This window comes from Aulonocara stuartgranti, assembly GCF_965226115.1.
Source record: "Aulonocara stuartgranti genome assembly, chromosome: 9".
In the NCBI taxonomy this organism is placed as follows: Eukaryota; Metazoa; Chordata; class Actinopteri; order Cichliformes; family Cichlidae; genus Aulonocara; species Aulonocara stuartgranti.
The window spans coordinates 11,332,220-11,349,482 of NC_138960.1; the positions used below are offsets into that span (position 1 = coordinate 11,332,220).

General features: G+C 42.1%; 1 protein-coding gene across 1 annotated transcript in view; it reads left to right on the top strand.

Moving 5' to 3' along the window:
- Positions 1 to 873: 873 nt before the first annotated feature.
- The window catches only part of vav3 (vav guanine nucleotide exchange factor 3), a 97,224-nt gene continuing 80,834 nt past the window's right edge, over positions 874 to 17,263 (top strand). Inside the window, exon 1 of the mRNA XM_082546993.1 lies at positions 874 to 1,776. Coding sequence (XP_082403119.1) covers positions 1,570 to 1,776 — 207 coding nt within the window. The 5' untranslated portion in view covers positions 874 to 1,569. The remainder of the gene's footprint in view (positions 1,777 to 17,263) is intronic.

The following is a 17,263-nucleotide window of genomic DNA, read 5'->3' on the forward strand; positions in this document are numbered from 1 at the left end:
TCCTTTCCATTTCCATTACCAAGCAGTTCAGTACACTTGATCTGATGCATGTAAGTCTGAAGAGTCAGCGACTAGCGTTCTAGTCTAAATCTAGTCAATTTTTCTTTCTTTCCCCACACAGAACCAATAAAAAATGAATCCATCTTCAGATAGAACCATGTGTTGGCTCAGTCATGCCACTCTTTTGGAAGAAATAGCAGACTGCAGCATACATTCGCCTTTTCCACTATTATATCAAAATGATCATTAAACATGAACTCTAAAAACAAGCCAATCTGTACTGTTTTATGGTAAAGATCACTGGGTTGTTCAGTTGTTTATGGTGTTTATTTAGTGACTGTTTGAAGCTTTATTAGGATGGAAGTAGATGCAAAAACAGAAGTATTTGTTTCATAATCAGGTAATGCAGGTTCCATAATAATTCATGTTCCTGGAATGGTTTCATCTGATAAGGAATAAATAACAAAAACATAAGAAAATACTTTCCAGGATGACAAAGTCAGACAAAAAGCGTGAGTTCTCCTTTCCTACAGATGACAAATCAGCGGCAGCGCCGTTGAAATCTTCCTGGTTAAAAGTTGAGTGCGCAGCTTGTCTCCAGCATATTGAACATCAGCAAATAAGGCACATCTGCCTTCTTGTGCATTCACTCATGCAGGATTTCTTCTTCAAATGCCCTCGATGCATCACTGAACAGGAGCGTGTGGCCACCCTTGACTGCAGAAAATACAAAGCAGACACATGCAGACAAAATGCTTCAGTTCAATACTGTCCTGGCGTGGAAGGTGATGGGAAAGGATCAGCAGGGGCGCACCACATAGTAGTACACCACATACTTAATGCAACAGATATAACTGCTGTAAAACACTCCACTGTGGCTTATCTCAAAAGAGGGTACAAATAGATATTAAGCAAAAAAAGTATTTAAATAATATCACATTTTATGGGAAGCAAAAATGCATGTGTGCTAAGTGGAATGAAAGTGGGTTCCGTGTCTCACGCAGATATTCATTTAGTGTGTGTAATCATTAAAGCATTTAAGCAGCACCTCCCATTACTCTGTCTGTGCAGCTGGAATATTTGCAGTTTGTAGTTCTGATACTTGACGGTGAACAGGAGTTTAAAATGCTTTAGCGCCTGTGTGTATTTAGTGTAAGTGTTACTGTATGCTTTATGTGGTTATTTCTTGCATTGCAATAGACGCATCTCCACGAGCCTATGGGTGGCAAGCGGAAGAGGTGAAGAGCTGGGTGAGGGGGAGGGAAGAGAGTCATAGAGAGATGGAGAGAGAGCGTGAGTGAGTGAGAGAGGGAGCGAGGGAGGGAGAGAGAGAGATAGGAAGGGTGCAGGGTGCGCTCCATCCACAGCCTCTCTCACTGTGTCGGACTGTCATCCCTGGAGCAGTCGCCTGAATCTCCGCCACCCTGTGCAGCGGTCCTCCTCAGCTTTCATCGGGTTTTTAGAGTTGTAGCATGGATACGATTTAGGCTAACGCGTAAGACACCACCTAACAGTCATTAGTTTCATTTAAAGAAACCTCCTGAAGCTCTCCCGGCCGAAGTCACAATAATGATGGAGTACTGGAGGCAATGCGCGCTGTGGCTGATAAACTGCAAGGTGCTCCCAGCTAACCACCGGGTTACGTGGGACTCTGCTCAGGTATTTGACTTGGCTCAAACCCTCCGGGATGGAGTCCTCCTGTGCCATCTGCTCAACAACCTCAGACCCCAGACCATCAACCTGAAGGAGATCAACCTCCGGCCGCAAATGTCACAGGTAAGAAGCGGACCGCAGACACCCCCCTATTGTCCGTTCCTCCCTTTCGTCGCCGAAACTTGGTCCCGGTTGAGAGGGCCAGACTCCGTTAGAACTGAGCGTCTTTAAAGTTTCACTGCTTTTCGGTAAAAAATGAACTTCTGCTACAACACCATCAAATCTTAACTCGACTGCAGAGCCTTCATTTGTAATTCGGCACAACGTGGTTCACAAATAAAGGCACGGTTTCAACAAATGTCGAACTTTTCCAAAGATCTTGGTTGCCGCCGATCCCCAAACTGTGAGGTTCAGCGGCGGAAAGCGGCACAAAAGCGACGGTGTCAGCTCACGTTTGTTGCCGTGTCGTCAACTTGAGGGCCTTGTCCCTGTGCGAAACGTATGCCGAAGAAAAAAACGTGCTCCTTTCCATTTCAGAGAGCTCATATTCGCTGTTTTACGGAGTGAACAGGTTTGACAGACGGAGGGGGAAATCGCTAAAATATAGGAAAAAATGGACGGACTTTGGTAGCCAACTTTGCGCTGCATGAAAGTTGTAGCGTGAGCGAAAACGACCACAAGCTGACTTTCTCAAATTCTGTCACTTCACTTAGTAGCTGGTGGTTGGTGGTTGCTCTACAAGAGACAGGTCAGAAAATAAACATGGGCTCTTCAGCAGGCCTTTTGCGCATGATGTTTGTACACAGGGCATAAGATTAAGCCGTTCTTGTAAACGATGCTAATTAGAGAATTGTTTTTTGTTTTAAAGAAAAGATGATTCAAGATGACAGATAGGAGTGCAGTGCTTTAAAAAAAGAAAAGAAAAGAGAAACCAAGCAAAAATGGCTTGTTTGGCTTGCCTAAGGAAGAGTAAGAGTTAACAAAGGCAACCATATAATCTCCTTTGTCTTTAGTTTATGGGATAGATAGATAGACAGATAGATGTGGCCATGTGGCTCTACTTTTATTTTGGTACCATCTGCTTCAATGACAGGACAGCTTGAACCAGGACCAGATTAATATTCACCTTCATAACAGTGAATCTGGGCGTCTGGCGTGGTGACAGCACACACAGTGACATAGCCACTCACCTACTGAGTCTGCAGGCCTGTTGTAGGAGTATTAAGCTGCCTGAATAACACACACAGCCGTGCACACACATTACCGTGTGTTACCTGTAATCGATGCTCTAATGCTCTCATCCACTCCAAACAGGTGATTAAGGTATGATATCTGTACCGTGATGTACTGCACGTCTAAAGGAGAGGAGGGGATTAGGCTTGTTTCCTGGAAAAAAGGCACAGTCGATATGATATGCAGTTACCGCTCGTTCACAATTGAATTGGGAATCCGCTGTTTGAGCTCTGCGTCCGGGTCAAGTGGCCGTTTTAAGAAAGCCTAGAAGATTTTAATGTTATCAGGGGCAGTGGAAGTAATCCTTTTCAAGGATCTGCTTACACAGTCAGTTGTGTAAACCTGATCGGGGCTGTAAGAGAAGCCTATTAGTCCATTTACTGGCAGATGCTACGTTTGAATCAATGTCACTGCTCTAACACAGAGTTATCAGTAGTTGAGTGTTGTCTGTCAGCCGTGACATAATGACATGCTGTGTGTGGAAAGGTTATGAACTGCATTTACGCTCAGTGCCCGGCCTGGCCCGGCCTAGACTAGCTTATTTATAGACAGACTGTGTTTTATGCACGGTTGGATGGCTTACACAAACCGAGTCAGTGATGAAGCCACACTCAAAGGCAAATGAGCATTAGTAGTAGGCTTGAGCACGATCCCATACGTTTACAAAGTCCATTCGGTGATGTTGCCACTGTGTTTTTGTATTTCCCAAATTCAAGTTAAACAGTGTGAAATGGCTTTCTCTGTTAAGTCCGAGGTTTCTAGGTGGGTGTTATTCTGTTGTAATTGCTAACGCAACACACATATTGTAGTTCACCTTTTGTTTTTTGCAGTAGGGTGTGAAGTGCATTACTTCCCATTGGCTGAACAGAATATCTACGAGATCATAGCAGCAGTTATACACCTTTACGACCTCTTTATAGGTTCAGGTACTCGAAGCTTTGGTTCTGCTTACAAGGTATTACCATGAGCAGCGAGTATTTGTTCTCAGGCTGGCATGTCAGTAAAACCATAACTCATAGCTTTTCCTTTCAAGCACATTCACACCACATGAGGCTGGATATAAGCACCCCCAACTCCTCCTACATGCACATAATCGTAAAAAAAAAAGGGTGACAGAAGCCCCCTTACAACTTTCCTCCCTCTGTCTCCTCTAAGTTAAATTTATGAAACTGAGGGTGGAGCTGCTTCCCTCTTTCACCCTGCATAATTCATGAGGACCGTGGCAGCTACTTTATCATTGGCCAATAATAACACATGGGACGCCACTGTGGCCTCACCCATGGGACCTACGAGAGGGAAAGACAAAGGCAGTGGTAGGACAGGGCTACAAAGGGCCTGTCTAGCCTCCACAGAGGCATCTCAGAGGACATAATGGGACCTGCAGGGCTAGCCTGCTGCGTTGAGGTTGGCTGCTTTAATTAATGTATGATGCTTCAGAATCTCTGGAGAGCTCATGTGCATGATGTCGAAATCAGGGCTGCTTCTCTCTCTGCACCATTAATTGTGTTTAGGTTATTGGTAAGGTCTATATTGTGTTTCATTTCTGTTAGGAAATGGACCATGTCAGGCCATCAGAGACCCAGTAGGTCACTCGGATGTTGGATGAAAAAGCTGTGAAATGATCAAATAAAGTACCTGATGTCTGTATATTTTTTATTTATATAGCACCAAATAACAACAATAGTTGACCAAGATCTTACAATAATGCAGAGAAAACAGCAGCAATCAGACGACTATGATCAAGCATTTGGCGACAGTGGGAAGGAAAAACGTCCTTTTAATAGGAAGAAATTTCTGGCAGACTTAGGGAGGGGCAACAATCTATTGGGGATTCTCAGCTCATACTAATGAAATGAGTTGATGTGTACTGTAGCTTTTTTTCTGGTGAAGGCTACTTTTTTAAAGCTTTGAGTTTAGCATTTTTTCTGTTGCTCTTGGTTCTTGGAGCCTGAAGTGGCCATATTTGGCTAAGAAGTTGGAGGGCTAAGTTAACGCTAATGCTTACTTGGTTAGCAAAGTGCATCCATCAGTTATAGGGAACACAGTCATATATGCATGTTATCAACCTCTTAGGTGGTCTATTGCTACCAACTGGACAGCAAAGAATACTTTTTTATCAGGTAAAGATTCCCGACACAGTGAAAACACCACAAACACGATTATGAGGTCTAGTTCACTGACTCCAGTTAGCTACGGTGAAGCTTTGAAGACAACTGTTGTCTTTGTGGCTGATGTCTCATGTATTTAGGCTTCAATACAATATAAATAAATGAGGTATGTAAAAATGCACCTCTGCTGCAGTTGTCATTAAAGGGAAGTTGTCCAAAAAGAGAGTAAACATGCTTATTTCTTAAGCGACGTTGGGCAATGGAAGAGTCTGTGGGGGATGACTTGTTTTTAAGCCTTCTAGAAAACTGCAGTTTATGTTTTGGCACTGGTGTGTAGGCATCATTTTTCAAACTAAGAGGTTGCCCTTTGGTGAAAGGAAAAAAAAAGATGTCAGTACAATGAACAAAGATTGGTTAAGTAGACATTCGTCTGTTTGTGTGTCTGGAATTGTGCAAACGGCACAGCATTTGCTTTTACCTAGCATCAGTATATCAGTATCAGGACCTAGTGTCAATATAAAGCAAGTTTTTGACCCATTTTGATCAGAGCTTTTACATTGCAGGGACGACCATAATTGTAGTCTAGACACAGCTCAACCACAGCCCAAGCAGCATTCTGGTTTTCTACCCAACAAAGACCACATAATCAGTAGTTGTTTTTGACTCAGTGGAATTCAGGCTTTAGCTTTAAGAGGAACCGTGGATTGCTTGTCATGGTGCAACCAGCAAACCCTCCCTGTGTGAGCTGGTTGCATTTGTCTGAGTGTCTGTCACAGAATGTACTAAAAACACAATAGTGAAAGGATAGGGTAAAGGACAACCAGTGACTGGCTGTGAATTTGCAAAGAACGCCATGAAATTGTTACTGCGTTGGGTTTAAAAGCATATAATTATATCATTTGATTGAAGTTGAAATCTGTCCTTGTGCCCCAAACTTGTCTAGCCTGCTGTTGCGTTCCATGACACAGGATTTTAAACTGCAGCTTCAGAGTGAGCACGCTGCCGCAAAACCAACCAGCTGCTAAAAGTCTGTCAGTCAGAGCGGCCGTGAGCTTCAACGTGCACAGGAAATCAGGAAATGGAATAGAGGAAGGAAGTGAAACTAAACATGCCCTCGATCAAGCTCAGACCAAAGAACGCAATTAAGAGAAAAGAAACTTCTCTCTTCACAGTGCACGAAAGAAGAAGAAGAAGAAAAAAAGAATTGTTCTTTATAGAATTGTCTTCAAAGATGTCAAGGCCGAGTCTTCATTTTTGGAAAGCGAAAGTGAGAGAATGACGGCGTGTGAATGACAGTCTGGTCTAATTTTAACACGCCTCAAACAGCAGAGAGGTTTTCAGAGAGCACTGAAGCTGATTAACAGTCAAAAAAAGCAACAGAGGATGCTTTCTTAATTTTTGCGCAGATACCAGCGAAGACCCGATTAACACATTTATGAATTCTATTAATGCGATGCAGACTAGTGTGATGTAATCTATCCATTATACTCTTTAAAACAACTAATAAACAGCAAATGTATTTATTTTTGATCATTTTCCATAATACATTTTGACAGGTGTGTGGTTTCACCTGACCTGGATCTGACTCTTTAAAGGTCTTGTACACATGGTGCGCTTAGAGAATGGTATTATACGCTATACATGGCACATATGTATATTTTATTGGACTCAGACCAAAGTTCTGTGATGCAAATCAAAGAAGCCACTTTCCCACTGTGAGCTCTGTGTACAGCAGGCTTCAAAGACTCAGAGGCTCGCGCTTCAGTTGCAGAACAAAAGTCAGATACAGAGATTTGAGTGGGAGAATGAGAAAGACAGAGAGAGGATGTCTTCATTTTCTTTTCAGTGCCTGTGCAATGAGGCAAGTCATATAAGCTGAGCAAAAGGGGCCTGCATCTACACAACAGATTGCGATCCTGTTTAAAGACGTGTAAGAGGTGCCTCAGATGTCAGCATCTAAATTTGCATTTGCAGGAATGTTTAGAGTAGCAAAGTTGAGGGTTTGGTGTGAAGTATCAGAGTGCAATTACAATGTGTTTATAGAGGAATAAAGCTTAGTGAATGGAATAGCTAATGTAGTTTTTAATAAAAAGCAAGGGTATAGACAGGAAGGATGGGGGGAAATGGAGACAGGACAGAATAGTGATATTTCACATAGTGACCTTATATTGATATTGAGACACCAAATATTGATATTTTACTGTGAAAATACTATGAAGAAAAGGGCTAATCTTATGCACTGCAATCCTGAGATAATGTTAGCCAAGCAAACTTAAATCATCTCAACCGAAAAACAAAAGGCTGGACTGCTTACCTGGACAAAGCTTTGTCCTAATCCAGAGCAAGCTAATGGCTCAGTCACACGAGTAAAAATTGAACAAAAAAACTCACTGACAATAGTGTGACATCGGACTGATATCAGACCAATAGATTATTGATATCAGATCGACAGCAGACTAACTCTGCCTTATGACAACATTTATGGCAGGTTTTAGGGACAGTGTTGTGTATGTGTGCTTGACAATTTTATCTTTTTTGACACCGATATTGTACATCAGACAGATATTGACAAAACTGAACTCTGAGGACATTATTTCCAGTAATGAAAAGGTTATAAAATACAACATGTGCTGTTGCAATACTCAGCATATCACAAAATGTTAAATAGTAGCTGTTAGATTCAATGTAAATGCTTTATTTGTGCGTCACAGACTCGCATCTCACAAAGACCTGCTCTGTGGGTTATATGGACACTACGAAGTGTGCTTTTCTTGTTATAACAAGTCTGAAAAGAACTTCTAATGTTTTTGTGGGAGTAAGAAGCTGAAGTTGAGTCTTCTTGCTTATCAAGCACAATGAGGTTTGTGGAGTTTTATACATAGAATCAGAAAGTGTGAGTTTTATATCTGAAAGGATTTAACCTTCTCAGCCAGCTTCCAGTGACGTCACTTTGCTTCTCTGGTATCATATCTCATTAAGGTTTTGCACTGAAGTGTACTTTTTCAGCTTTTCTTCTTCTTTCTGTTGTTATGCAGAAAATTAGCACCAGTGACCGTCCTTAATACTTAATATTCTCATCCTTATTGTATGCGCACTCACACCTGTGAGTCCGCGTTGCATGCTAATTTTGCACACGCGACTAAGCGCATGCTATTAGTATGCAGTATGCAAGGGTTCAGAGACAGCTCATGAGTCCCATGATGACTCCATCTGAGCTGCTGGAGCTCGGCTGCCCTCGTTGGTTCATTTTGAAGCAAAGATTGCACCTGTCAGAGTGTAAACACCACATTACTGCGCTCATGCACGCCACGTTGTTGCAAGGCTCCACGGCCTTCAATTTACAATTCCGGTGCAGTCGCGTTAGTTTGTTCCAGCGTGTCACCCCGATGACGTGCACGTACATGTGCGGCTTTATGTACAGTGACATGGATGTAGACATTTGCAAAGACGCCATTGCGTTGCATCGCACTTGTGCACAGAGCAAACTGACCTTTCTTCCTGTCACCAAGGTAACAAGCCGAACCACAGCCAACCGGTAAAGGCTACGCTCCACGTTAAAACTATATGTAATGTATATGCTGATTTAATTAGGAGCTATTCGCTGGTGGAGAATGTACTTGCAATCAATATTTATTATGTTACTCAGTTGTGGTGCTTTGGATTCAGTTAATCACTGTTGAGTGCTCTGAGAGCTTTAAGAAAGTCAATACTGTCTGTTGTCTTTACTGGCAAACAATCATCATCACAAGTGGCATTCAGTTTTCAAGGAGACCCTCAGCGTACACTATGATTATGAACATTTAAAGAGGCGCATTAGTAAACAACAACTGCAGTTTTACCTTTTTTCCAAGCTCGGAAATGTCAGGATACTATTTGGAAGATAGTCTGGAGCTGCAGATGTACACATTGATGATACCAGCGTACAACCACCAACCACGCTCATAACCTTTTACTGACAGGTTTACTGTTGTAGGAAGCCTGGAGCTGGGAGAGATGGGTGGAAATGAATGGAGCTGCATATATCTGTTGTGCACATGAGGGAGATACATTTTCGTACAAGTGTATGGACCCGGAATAGAAAAACCGTCTGCAGTTCACGAGATTATTGTCTTTTCCTGCAGGGACAGTAATGTGTAAGGTGCCCTGTGCTGACAGTGCGGAGGTGATGGATGGCCTTTGTCTGTCGGAAATGGGAATGTCTGCATTTGTGTAATGGAGACAGAGAGGGGGTGAGTCCCTGAAATAGATTAGGAGCTGTTGTGACTCAATACATGTATAACACAGCACATGCAGGTGATGAGGACAAGGGACAAGGTCAATTAAAGGCCTGAAAGGTCGAATTAAAGGCTCTAATTTGCCAGAAATAAACCTTTGTGGAAGGTGTAAACGGAAAAACGTTCAGTTTATCCTTCTAAATGCGCGTCTTTTCGCAGCGTGGTTCCAAAAATAGGCCCTGCACAAACCCATATCAGTCAAAGCCCACTCGCCTGAATGGGCAGCGGCACACACGCATGCACACGCACGGGTCAGATAGCCATTGACCTCGCTCTATCAAGTAACACGGCAGAGTTGTTCACATTTTTTAACACAATCTTCCAAGAGGCAGAAAATAAGGGAGAGGAGGAAAGAGGAGGAGAAGGAGGAGGGATGCTGTCTGCTCACCATTCACGCTTCAGTGTTTGCTCATTCAGTGTGTACGTTTTATTTAGCGCTTGACACAGTTTATATGACATTCAACTCTCCACTTTCCACAACCCTGACTCCTTTTAATCCTGCCGAGCCGGTCACAGTTGAGTTGAAACTGCTTGACCTGCGTTGCCGCAGCCACGAGGGTTCATATCTCACACAGTAACACTAATTCACTCGGCTTATCGTCAGGGGTGGGGGCAGGGGTAAGCTTTGTGTACATGTGGGGGTCATCTGGGTTCAAACCAGGATTTAATGGAAAATGGCTTCCGAGTCACGTACTGGTGTTGTGGGGGAGGTAGCAGGGTTTTTCCCCTTTTGCCTCTTTGTTGCCACAGAGAGGCTCGGGGAGCTGTACTGTAAGCGTGCGCCTGGCTCTTTTGTGTGGATGTCAGAAATGTCACGAGAAAGACTTCCTGTCATCTTCACTTCTTCCTGTGATTTCTCACTTTAAGAATCGGGGGAGCTGAGCGTGCAGTTTAGAGTGCCATTCACCTTCATGTATGTAAATGTCATCAGGTGACGCTGATGACATTTACATACATGAATTTCAAAACTCTGCCTGGGCAACATGATGGTATTTGAATTACTGATCGTTCTGGCCTTTATTTTTAGGAAACTTTAATGCAATTGTGTGGTTTGGAGCACCTCTTATAAAAATGAAAGACTTGTGGACTTAAGCTTGAATCATTTGTTGTTTAGTTGCACAAAATCCAAAGAGGGCATCAACCATTTGTTTCATAATCTTGGTTGACTGTTTAGTACCAACTCAAAAACACTACAGCAAAGAGTGGAGTTACAGTTACGTCTGTGGCACAAACTCGGTTATTGCGATCAAATACAATGAATTTTCGATCTCACATGTCTTTGAATCAAAGACAGGATCAAGGTCTGCAACCACTTGGAGACCACTTGCAGTCTGCAGAATGACTTTGGTGGTAAAAGGGCAATAAGATGGAGTCAGTCTGATACGAGTTTGTTATTGAATGGGTTGACAACTGCATAAAGCAGCAATTAACAGTGAATAATCCAAAAATTAAAGCCTGTATGTATAAATTCGATGGTTTGCAGTTGCTTGCAAACCTTTGCCAGTCCCTCTGACAGTCTTTACAGTATGTCAAAATTGGACCGTGATTGTTTGGAAATAGATTACCTCCCACAAAGCGACCTGTGCAATCACCTTGCAGTTGAAACTGGTCATCCAGACGAGTGTGTTGCACGCTCCACCTCTGTTTGCTGCAACTACTTGTAATCAGGTGCTGAAATGTGAAGAAAAGTAAATCATCAGCCAACCACCGATTTCTTTTGTAGTTTCTTGGGTGGTTGTGGACCTATTTTTACTCTAGTGTGACTGAGGTTTGACTCAGTGATGCTTACTATTCTGTATATTTACAATGAAACATTAACGTTAACATGGCAACTTTTTCTCATAAACAGCTCTTTGGCCGTTTATGAGACATGTACCTAATTTTTCTGTATTTTTTTGCTGTTAGGAAGGTTGTATATGATGCAGAACATCTGCATTGAAAATAACTGGCTGCTTCATCTGTGATTCAGGCTGATCAGATCAATGATCCTAAACAGTCAGCTGAAAGAACCTGTAGAGTGACGGGGGTGTCAATAAAGTGATGTGGTGATCAGAGACTATAGAAAACCAACGACATTCACGAACTTTTAACAGTTTATTTTACCAGATAAACTTTTTTCAATTTTGAGGGAAGGGAGTGAAGTGACTACCAATGAGAGCGAAGGATGTAGTTGATTAGATATGACAGGGTGGTAAAAACATTAGTGGGTTACCTAGGCGACGGGAACATGGACCATCTGCTCGTGACCAACCATCATCGACAGAGTGATTAATAATGACAAAGGTTCATGTTTCTGCCATCATAAATTACCCTTTTTAAATTACACACTTTTCCATTCTTAGTTCAAAATGAGTGTTTAGCTTGAGTCATTCAGCTGGGAAAAATCTGCACATTCTCATTTTCTCTCACTCTCGTTGATACCATAATGCTTGTCCGTCACAATTACTCTGCATACTGAATGGAAGGATTAGCTGGAGCACCACGTAGAGCTCCTGGACACACAGATGACTTTTAAAGCTCGCCACGTCCAAAGGGAGTGGGAACCAATGAGCCTAGTCACATATGAAAAAAAAAAAAAGCTGTTGATGAAGAGGTGGTAAAGAAGTTGTCGTTAACTAGCAGGGAATATTCAGAGTCACGAGTGAATGGGAGAATAATGGGGAATGAGACACTGCGTTGAATTTTATTGTAAAGCAAAAGCTGTGCAGTTTTAGTGCACTTTAAAAAACGGGGTTATTGCTTTACACCAGAAAGAAAAGCTGCTGAATGCTCGCTGATAATATTCTGTGAGGCTGAGTAAGATGATGAGCGTCTGGCTGGCTAGGCTGCCTGTTGTGATGATCCCAAGCCCAGGCGGAGAGAGAAAGGAGTGTTTTTGACAGTGTCAGCAGACCTCTGCCTGCCTCCCACCTCCCGTTTCCTGGTTACACAGCTGACAAAAGCTCCTACATGACATGGATGTGACCCGAGCGCTTGGATAGTGATATCTCACCCACCGGTTATGACTTAAGAGTCTTGGCAAAAGAGCTCCACAGATCAGGCCTGCGCACATGATGTAATTCACACCGGATACAATATCTGAGTGATGGAAAGTGGCAAGACAGTCAAACACAATACACCTAATGTATATATCTCCTCTACATTTCATGGTTTCCTCTTTGTTGTCCCATTTTGCTGTCAGCAAGCAGATGACATTTGGGGAGCTCTTACCTGAGAATTTGAATTCTTTGCACAAAGCTTTGGGTCCCTCTGCAAAATATGCTTTGTAATTAATTGATCATAAACAAGGTTCATGTGGGGCGATGGCCAAACATCTGGCTGTATTTCATTGTGTATATCTATGAGAGAATGAGACCAGGATTTCATTAAGCAACACAATCCACACAGGGCCCATAAAAGGCTCCGGCTTGTTGCTATGGAACTTAGGCTTGTATCAAGGAATACATGAGCAGAAACTGGAGACTGTGGATACAGGGACAGGGGACAAAAACACTACATTGATATACAGGATTTTTTCTCTTTGACTTCCACATGGTTGGTCTCAGAAATGAAATGCACTTGTAAGATTTTAAGCCCACCATACATCAGTCTTGTACTGTATAAACTATGCATTTTATCCAAACCTAACTGGCGCGTGTTTGGAGCTCCCTGCTGAGACTTCACAGCCTAATCTGTCTTTAAATCCTTGTTCTCCACAATGAAGCTGTTTGCTGTTTTCACTGAAGTACAGAAATAGGTGCATGAACATCGTTGGATGCATCTGCCTTGGATGCTGTGCAGTTTCAGTAGGAACATATTTGAATTGAAGGCTTTTAAATAAAGCTACTGCTCGTCCTATTTCGTAAATACACGACAAAAACAAGCGTGTTTGATAAGGGTCGCTGCAGGGGACACCGTGTCACAACGTCACGTCATAAGTTTTACTTGCAAAATAGAGTAAAATCTGTTTTTGGGACTGGATGTGAGAGACATAAAACCCCAAAGATACTGCAAATGTTAACCCTGTTTTAACAGCATTTTAAAGACGTTTTCAGTTCAACCAGGCTTAGTTGGGGTCTGAAAAGGAAAAGACATAAAAGAAAAGCATCAAATAAATAAGACAAAGTACAAACTTCGAACAAGCCCTTATTTAGACTTATTTAGCAGGAAATCTTTGTAGAGCCTAGAACGTAATCTACACAAGTGGTCGACATCGTTGCTTTAATCTTTTGGCGGTGCATTATTTGTTAATTACCTTGTACTCCTGTCCTGGTGTTTTATATGCAGTACCAGCCAAAAGTAACAATCAACCTGCTGGGATTTTTAAAAAGCCTTTGTTGTAGTCAGTTTTTTTAGAGGCTAACATATTTCATCCTCAAGGTTTTTCACTTTGTACATTACCTCAATTGATACAAGACAGACTAGTGACAATTGTGAAGTCACAATCGAACAGGACATTGACGATAGTTGCGGACTGTAGCGTCCTGATGTGTAGTTACATTGCACATAGTTTACGCTGTAGGTTGCGGTAAAGGTTTTCAGAGTTTTACGGTCTAGATATAGCTAGCAACGATCTAGCTTTCCAGCCAGAGGATCGATCCCCAGTGAGTGTAGTAGTAAAGGAAGTCTGTAATCTCAGGGGACTCTGTTTACTTAAACTATTTAATTCTTGGATCTTTCTGAAACATCTTTTTAGTTCATCTTCTCTACGCACTTAGCTTCCACCTGCAAGCTAATGTTAGCTTGCGTGTGGGTTAGCCACAGATGCTAAAACCACTTTAAACTGGGATATTCTGAAGCTCTAAGTTTTTTTGGACTTCATGGGTTGAGCTGCTGATTTGTGAATCTTTTCTCACATTAGGGATTTTGGCCATGCAATTGTCTCCAGCTCTCAAGTCTGTTTTTTGAGCTGTTTTGACGTTATGGCAAGGCACAATCTCTCCTTGTGCTTGCTGGATGAGGCTGCTGCCACTGGGAAATGCAGTTTGGTTGATGTTCTTGGTGTCTAAGGTTTAAGTGGGTCGCCTCGTCATGTTAACATCCGCGTGAATGCGGAAGATCGCACTGAAACATGACTGATGTTATTCACCCCACCTGTCAGTGGTCTTAATGTTATGGCTGACTGGTGAATATCAGACTTTCTCTTAATGGCAAATTCAGATTTTTTGAAATTTTCTTTTAGAACTCACTCTCTCATTGGCCTGGACATGGAGTCTGGATTCATATGTACGCACACACACGCATGCACACACTTACACATAAGGCCCTTCGATTCTTGCGCCCCAGAGAGTCACTATTGCAGAACAAAAGCTGCCAGTGGAACAGTTAGCGGTTGCCTCATCCTGCTCCACTCTTGTTAATACAATTCCCTCTTTGCTGTCTTCGGCTCAGTGCAGTAGAGAAGCTGTCTTTCATATAGCATGTCCTCTGTGAAGCTGCTTCCCTTAGATAATATAGTGAGGTCCTTTGGGACTCTCCAGAGACTCCAGGCAGACAAGATGTGCTTGTCTGATAAAAGAAAGTGATGTGTACAAGTGTAAACATTCAATATTATTCACTCAGTGCTTGCTTGCTGCTCTACTCTTATCTGGAGCTCGCTGGCTGGGGGCTTTTCTTTCTCCTGTGAAGCCATCTGTAAAGTGTAATTCAGTTGCGGCAGAGAGGCATTTTATATTTGATGCGTGGACATGCTCCGCACAGACAAATCTGATTCTGCGTCGTACCATGAGAGGGAAGGTGTGTCACGCATAACAGAGTAACTCTGGGCTGCTTTGCATCCTTTCCCGTGCTCCTAGTTTTCTGAGGCGACACTGACTCAATTAGTTTACCAAAAGTTGCCATACATGATTGCAGTCAGGCCTAAAGGTATGGACTCATATATGTGGTCTGTTTAGCAAGCAGGAAACAGCGAATGAAATCTGTTTCCTGCGAACTTGTTACCCAAGAAGAAAAAGAAGAAGACAGTCTCTTTTAAGATACTCAAATAAAAAACTAAAAAAAAGGACCTATAGAAAGATCGTGGCCTTTAGAAAAACAAGCTGTATTTCTCCTAAAATGCTTCCACGCAATTAAACATGGCTGTCACCTAAAGTAACCGAGTGTTTCTGCCCCTAATTCAGATGCTCCTGAGATTTTTCAGACATTTTACAAAGCTGACGGTGCTGATGGGCAATGAAGTTAGTCTATCTTACTTCACAGCTGCTGATATATACACAGCAGTGCAGTGCTTTCAGTTGTCTACATTCATTGTAGACTCTGATCCCTTTGTCCTGGTTTGACCATAAGTCGTCACTGCTCAAATGCACAAGCTGAAACCACACAGCCGTTCCTGTTGTGACTCTGTGTTGGCTGTGATATTGTGTTGTCTTAGTACCTGACGTGTAAGTATTGATTTACTGATAGTTCCATCACGTAAGTGTCATTTTGTCATGTAACACGTCTAATAATGCTCGGATGTAAAACAAACAAACAACCAAAAAAGTGTTCCCAGCAATTTGGTGCATAGTGGTGTGGCCAAAACCAGTACAAAATCAGAACTTTCGGAAACATCTCTTACATCAGCATCCTTTTTTTGTCTTCCATCCTGTATTAACTACGGGAAGGCTAAGTCGCGGATGCTGCATGCTGGTTAAGCCCTGTGTGTTGACATCACCCCCCTTCACTCACTTAGTGCCAGCAGTTCTACGAAAACAGTGTTAAACATCTTTTACTTAATACTTTAGACCTTTCCCCCCCACCCGTGTTTTTCAGTGGTTCCACATAATATGGATAAACAGTTTCTGGGCTGAACTCCATTAAGATCATTAGCAAAAGTTTCAAGCTGCAGATGAAGCAAAACACTTGCACGCTCAGTAAATGACCTTGTTTATTAGTAGAGTTACTTATTGATCATTTGATTCAATTTTCACGTGTCAACGTGCACCCTCAGCTGTAATTAAGCTCTAAGGCTCAGAAAGAGTTTCTTTTCATCTTCATTAGTGTATTTGCATTGTGCTGCTTGCCTGCTAATAACCTTGTTGCCTAGTATGGAAAATAGACGTCTGTGCTCAGCAGAAAAATTACTATAGTGGCAGATTTTGAGGTGAAATCCTCAGATCCTCAGTTTGGTCCTCGGAAGAGACAAATCTCCATTAGGCTGCATCATTAAGAGCCAAATCAAACACGCTATGGTTACACCTTGTGAATAAAAGAGCAGCTGAAAGTAGCTTTAGAGTATTCACATTCAGTCTGTGGTCAGACCAAATCAGCTATTTGCTAATCTGTCATTATCAGACTGAAATATTCAATAAACAAAAGGGTAAAAAAGAGACGGAAGAAACACCCTTCATCCATCTAACTAGTGTTGATTTTGCATAATTTGTCCTCAAGAGGGCACTCCACAGTCTCCCTGTTGGCAACACAACAATGAAACAATGGCGTCAGATGTTACAGATGTCTGTTACGCGTACCGGTGGTGAGGTTTAAAACAACACTTTGTCCATACCTAGTAGAGCCCAACAGATATAGGATTTTTAAGAACAATACTGATATTTGTTGATTTTACAATGTGATATATCGATATATGAGCCAATAATTCTTTTCCATACACATGATACATAAACAGATTTCCTTAACATTTACTATGTACGATTATTTACTTGTTCACACTCTATCTGACTCTGTTTGAATCAGCTGGTTGTTGTATTTGTGGCGTTCCAAACACGTGTTGCCAACTGGGAAATTGCCCTCTAGTGGACAAAATATACGTATATATATATATATATATATATGTATATAAACTACCCAAAATATGTTGACAGAGGCATTTCAGGGATTTTGAATCAGTCTGAGCTCCAGATGGGTTAATTGTTAATCACGTTAGCCATGATGACGCCGTTAACGCCACATTAACTTGTTATCGCCGAGTAACCCCTTACACGGATTGATCTGCTTGTAACGCGGATTAGCCCATTTTAATGCATTAACGTGGATCAGTCTGCGTCAATGCTGACTAATATATATATAGAGAGATAAATT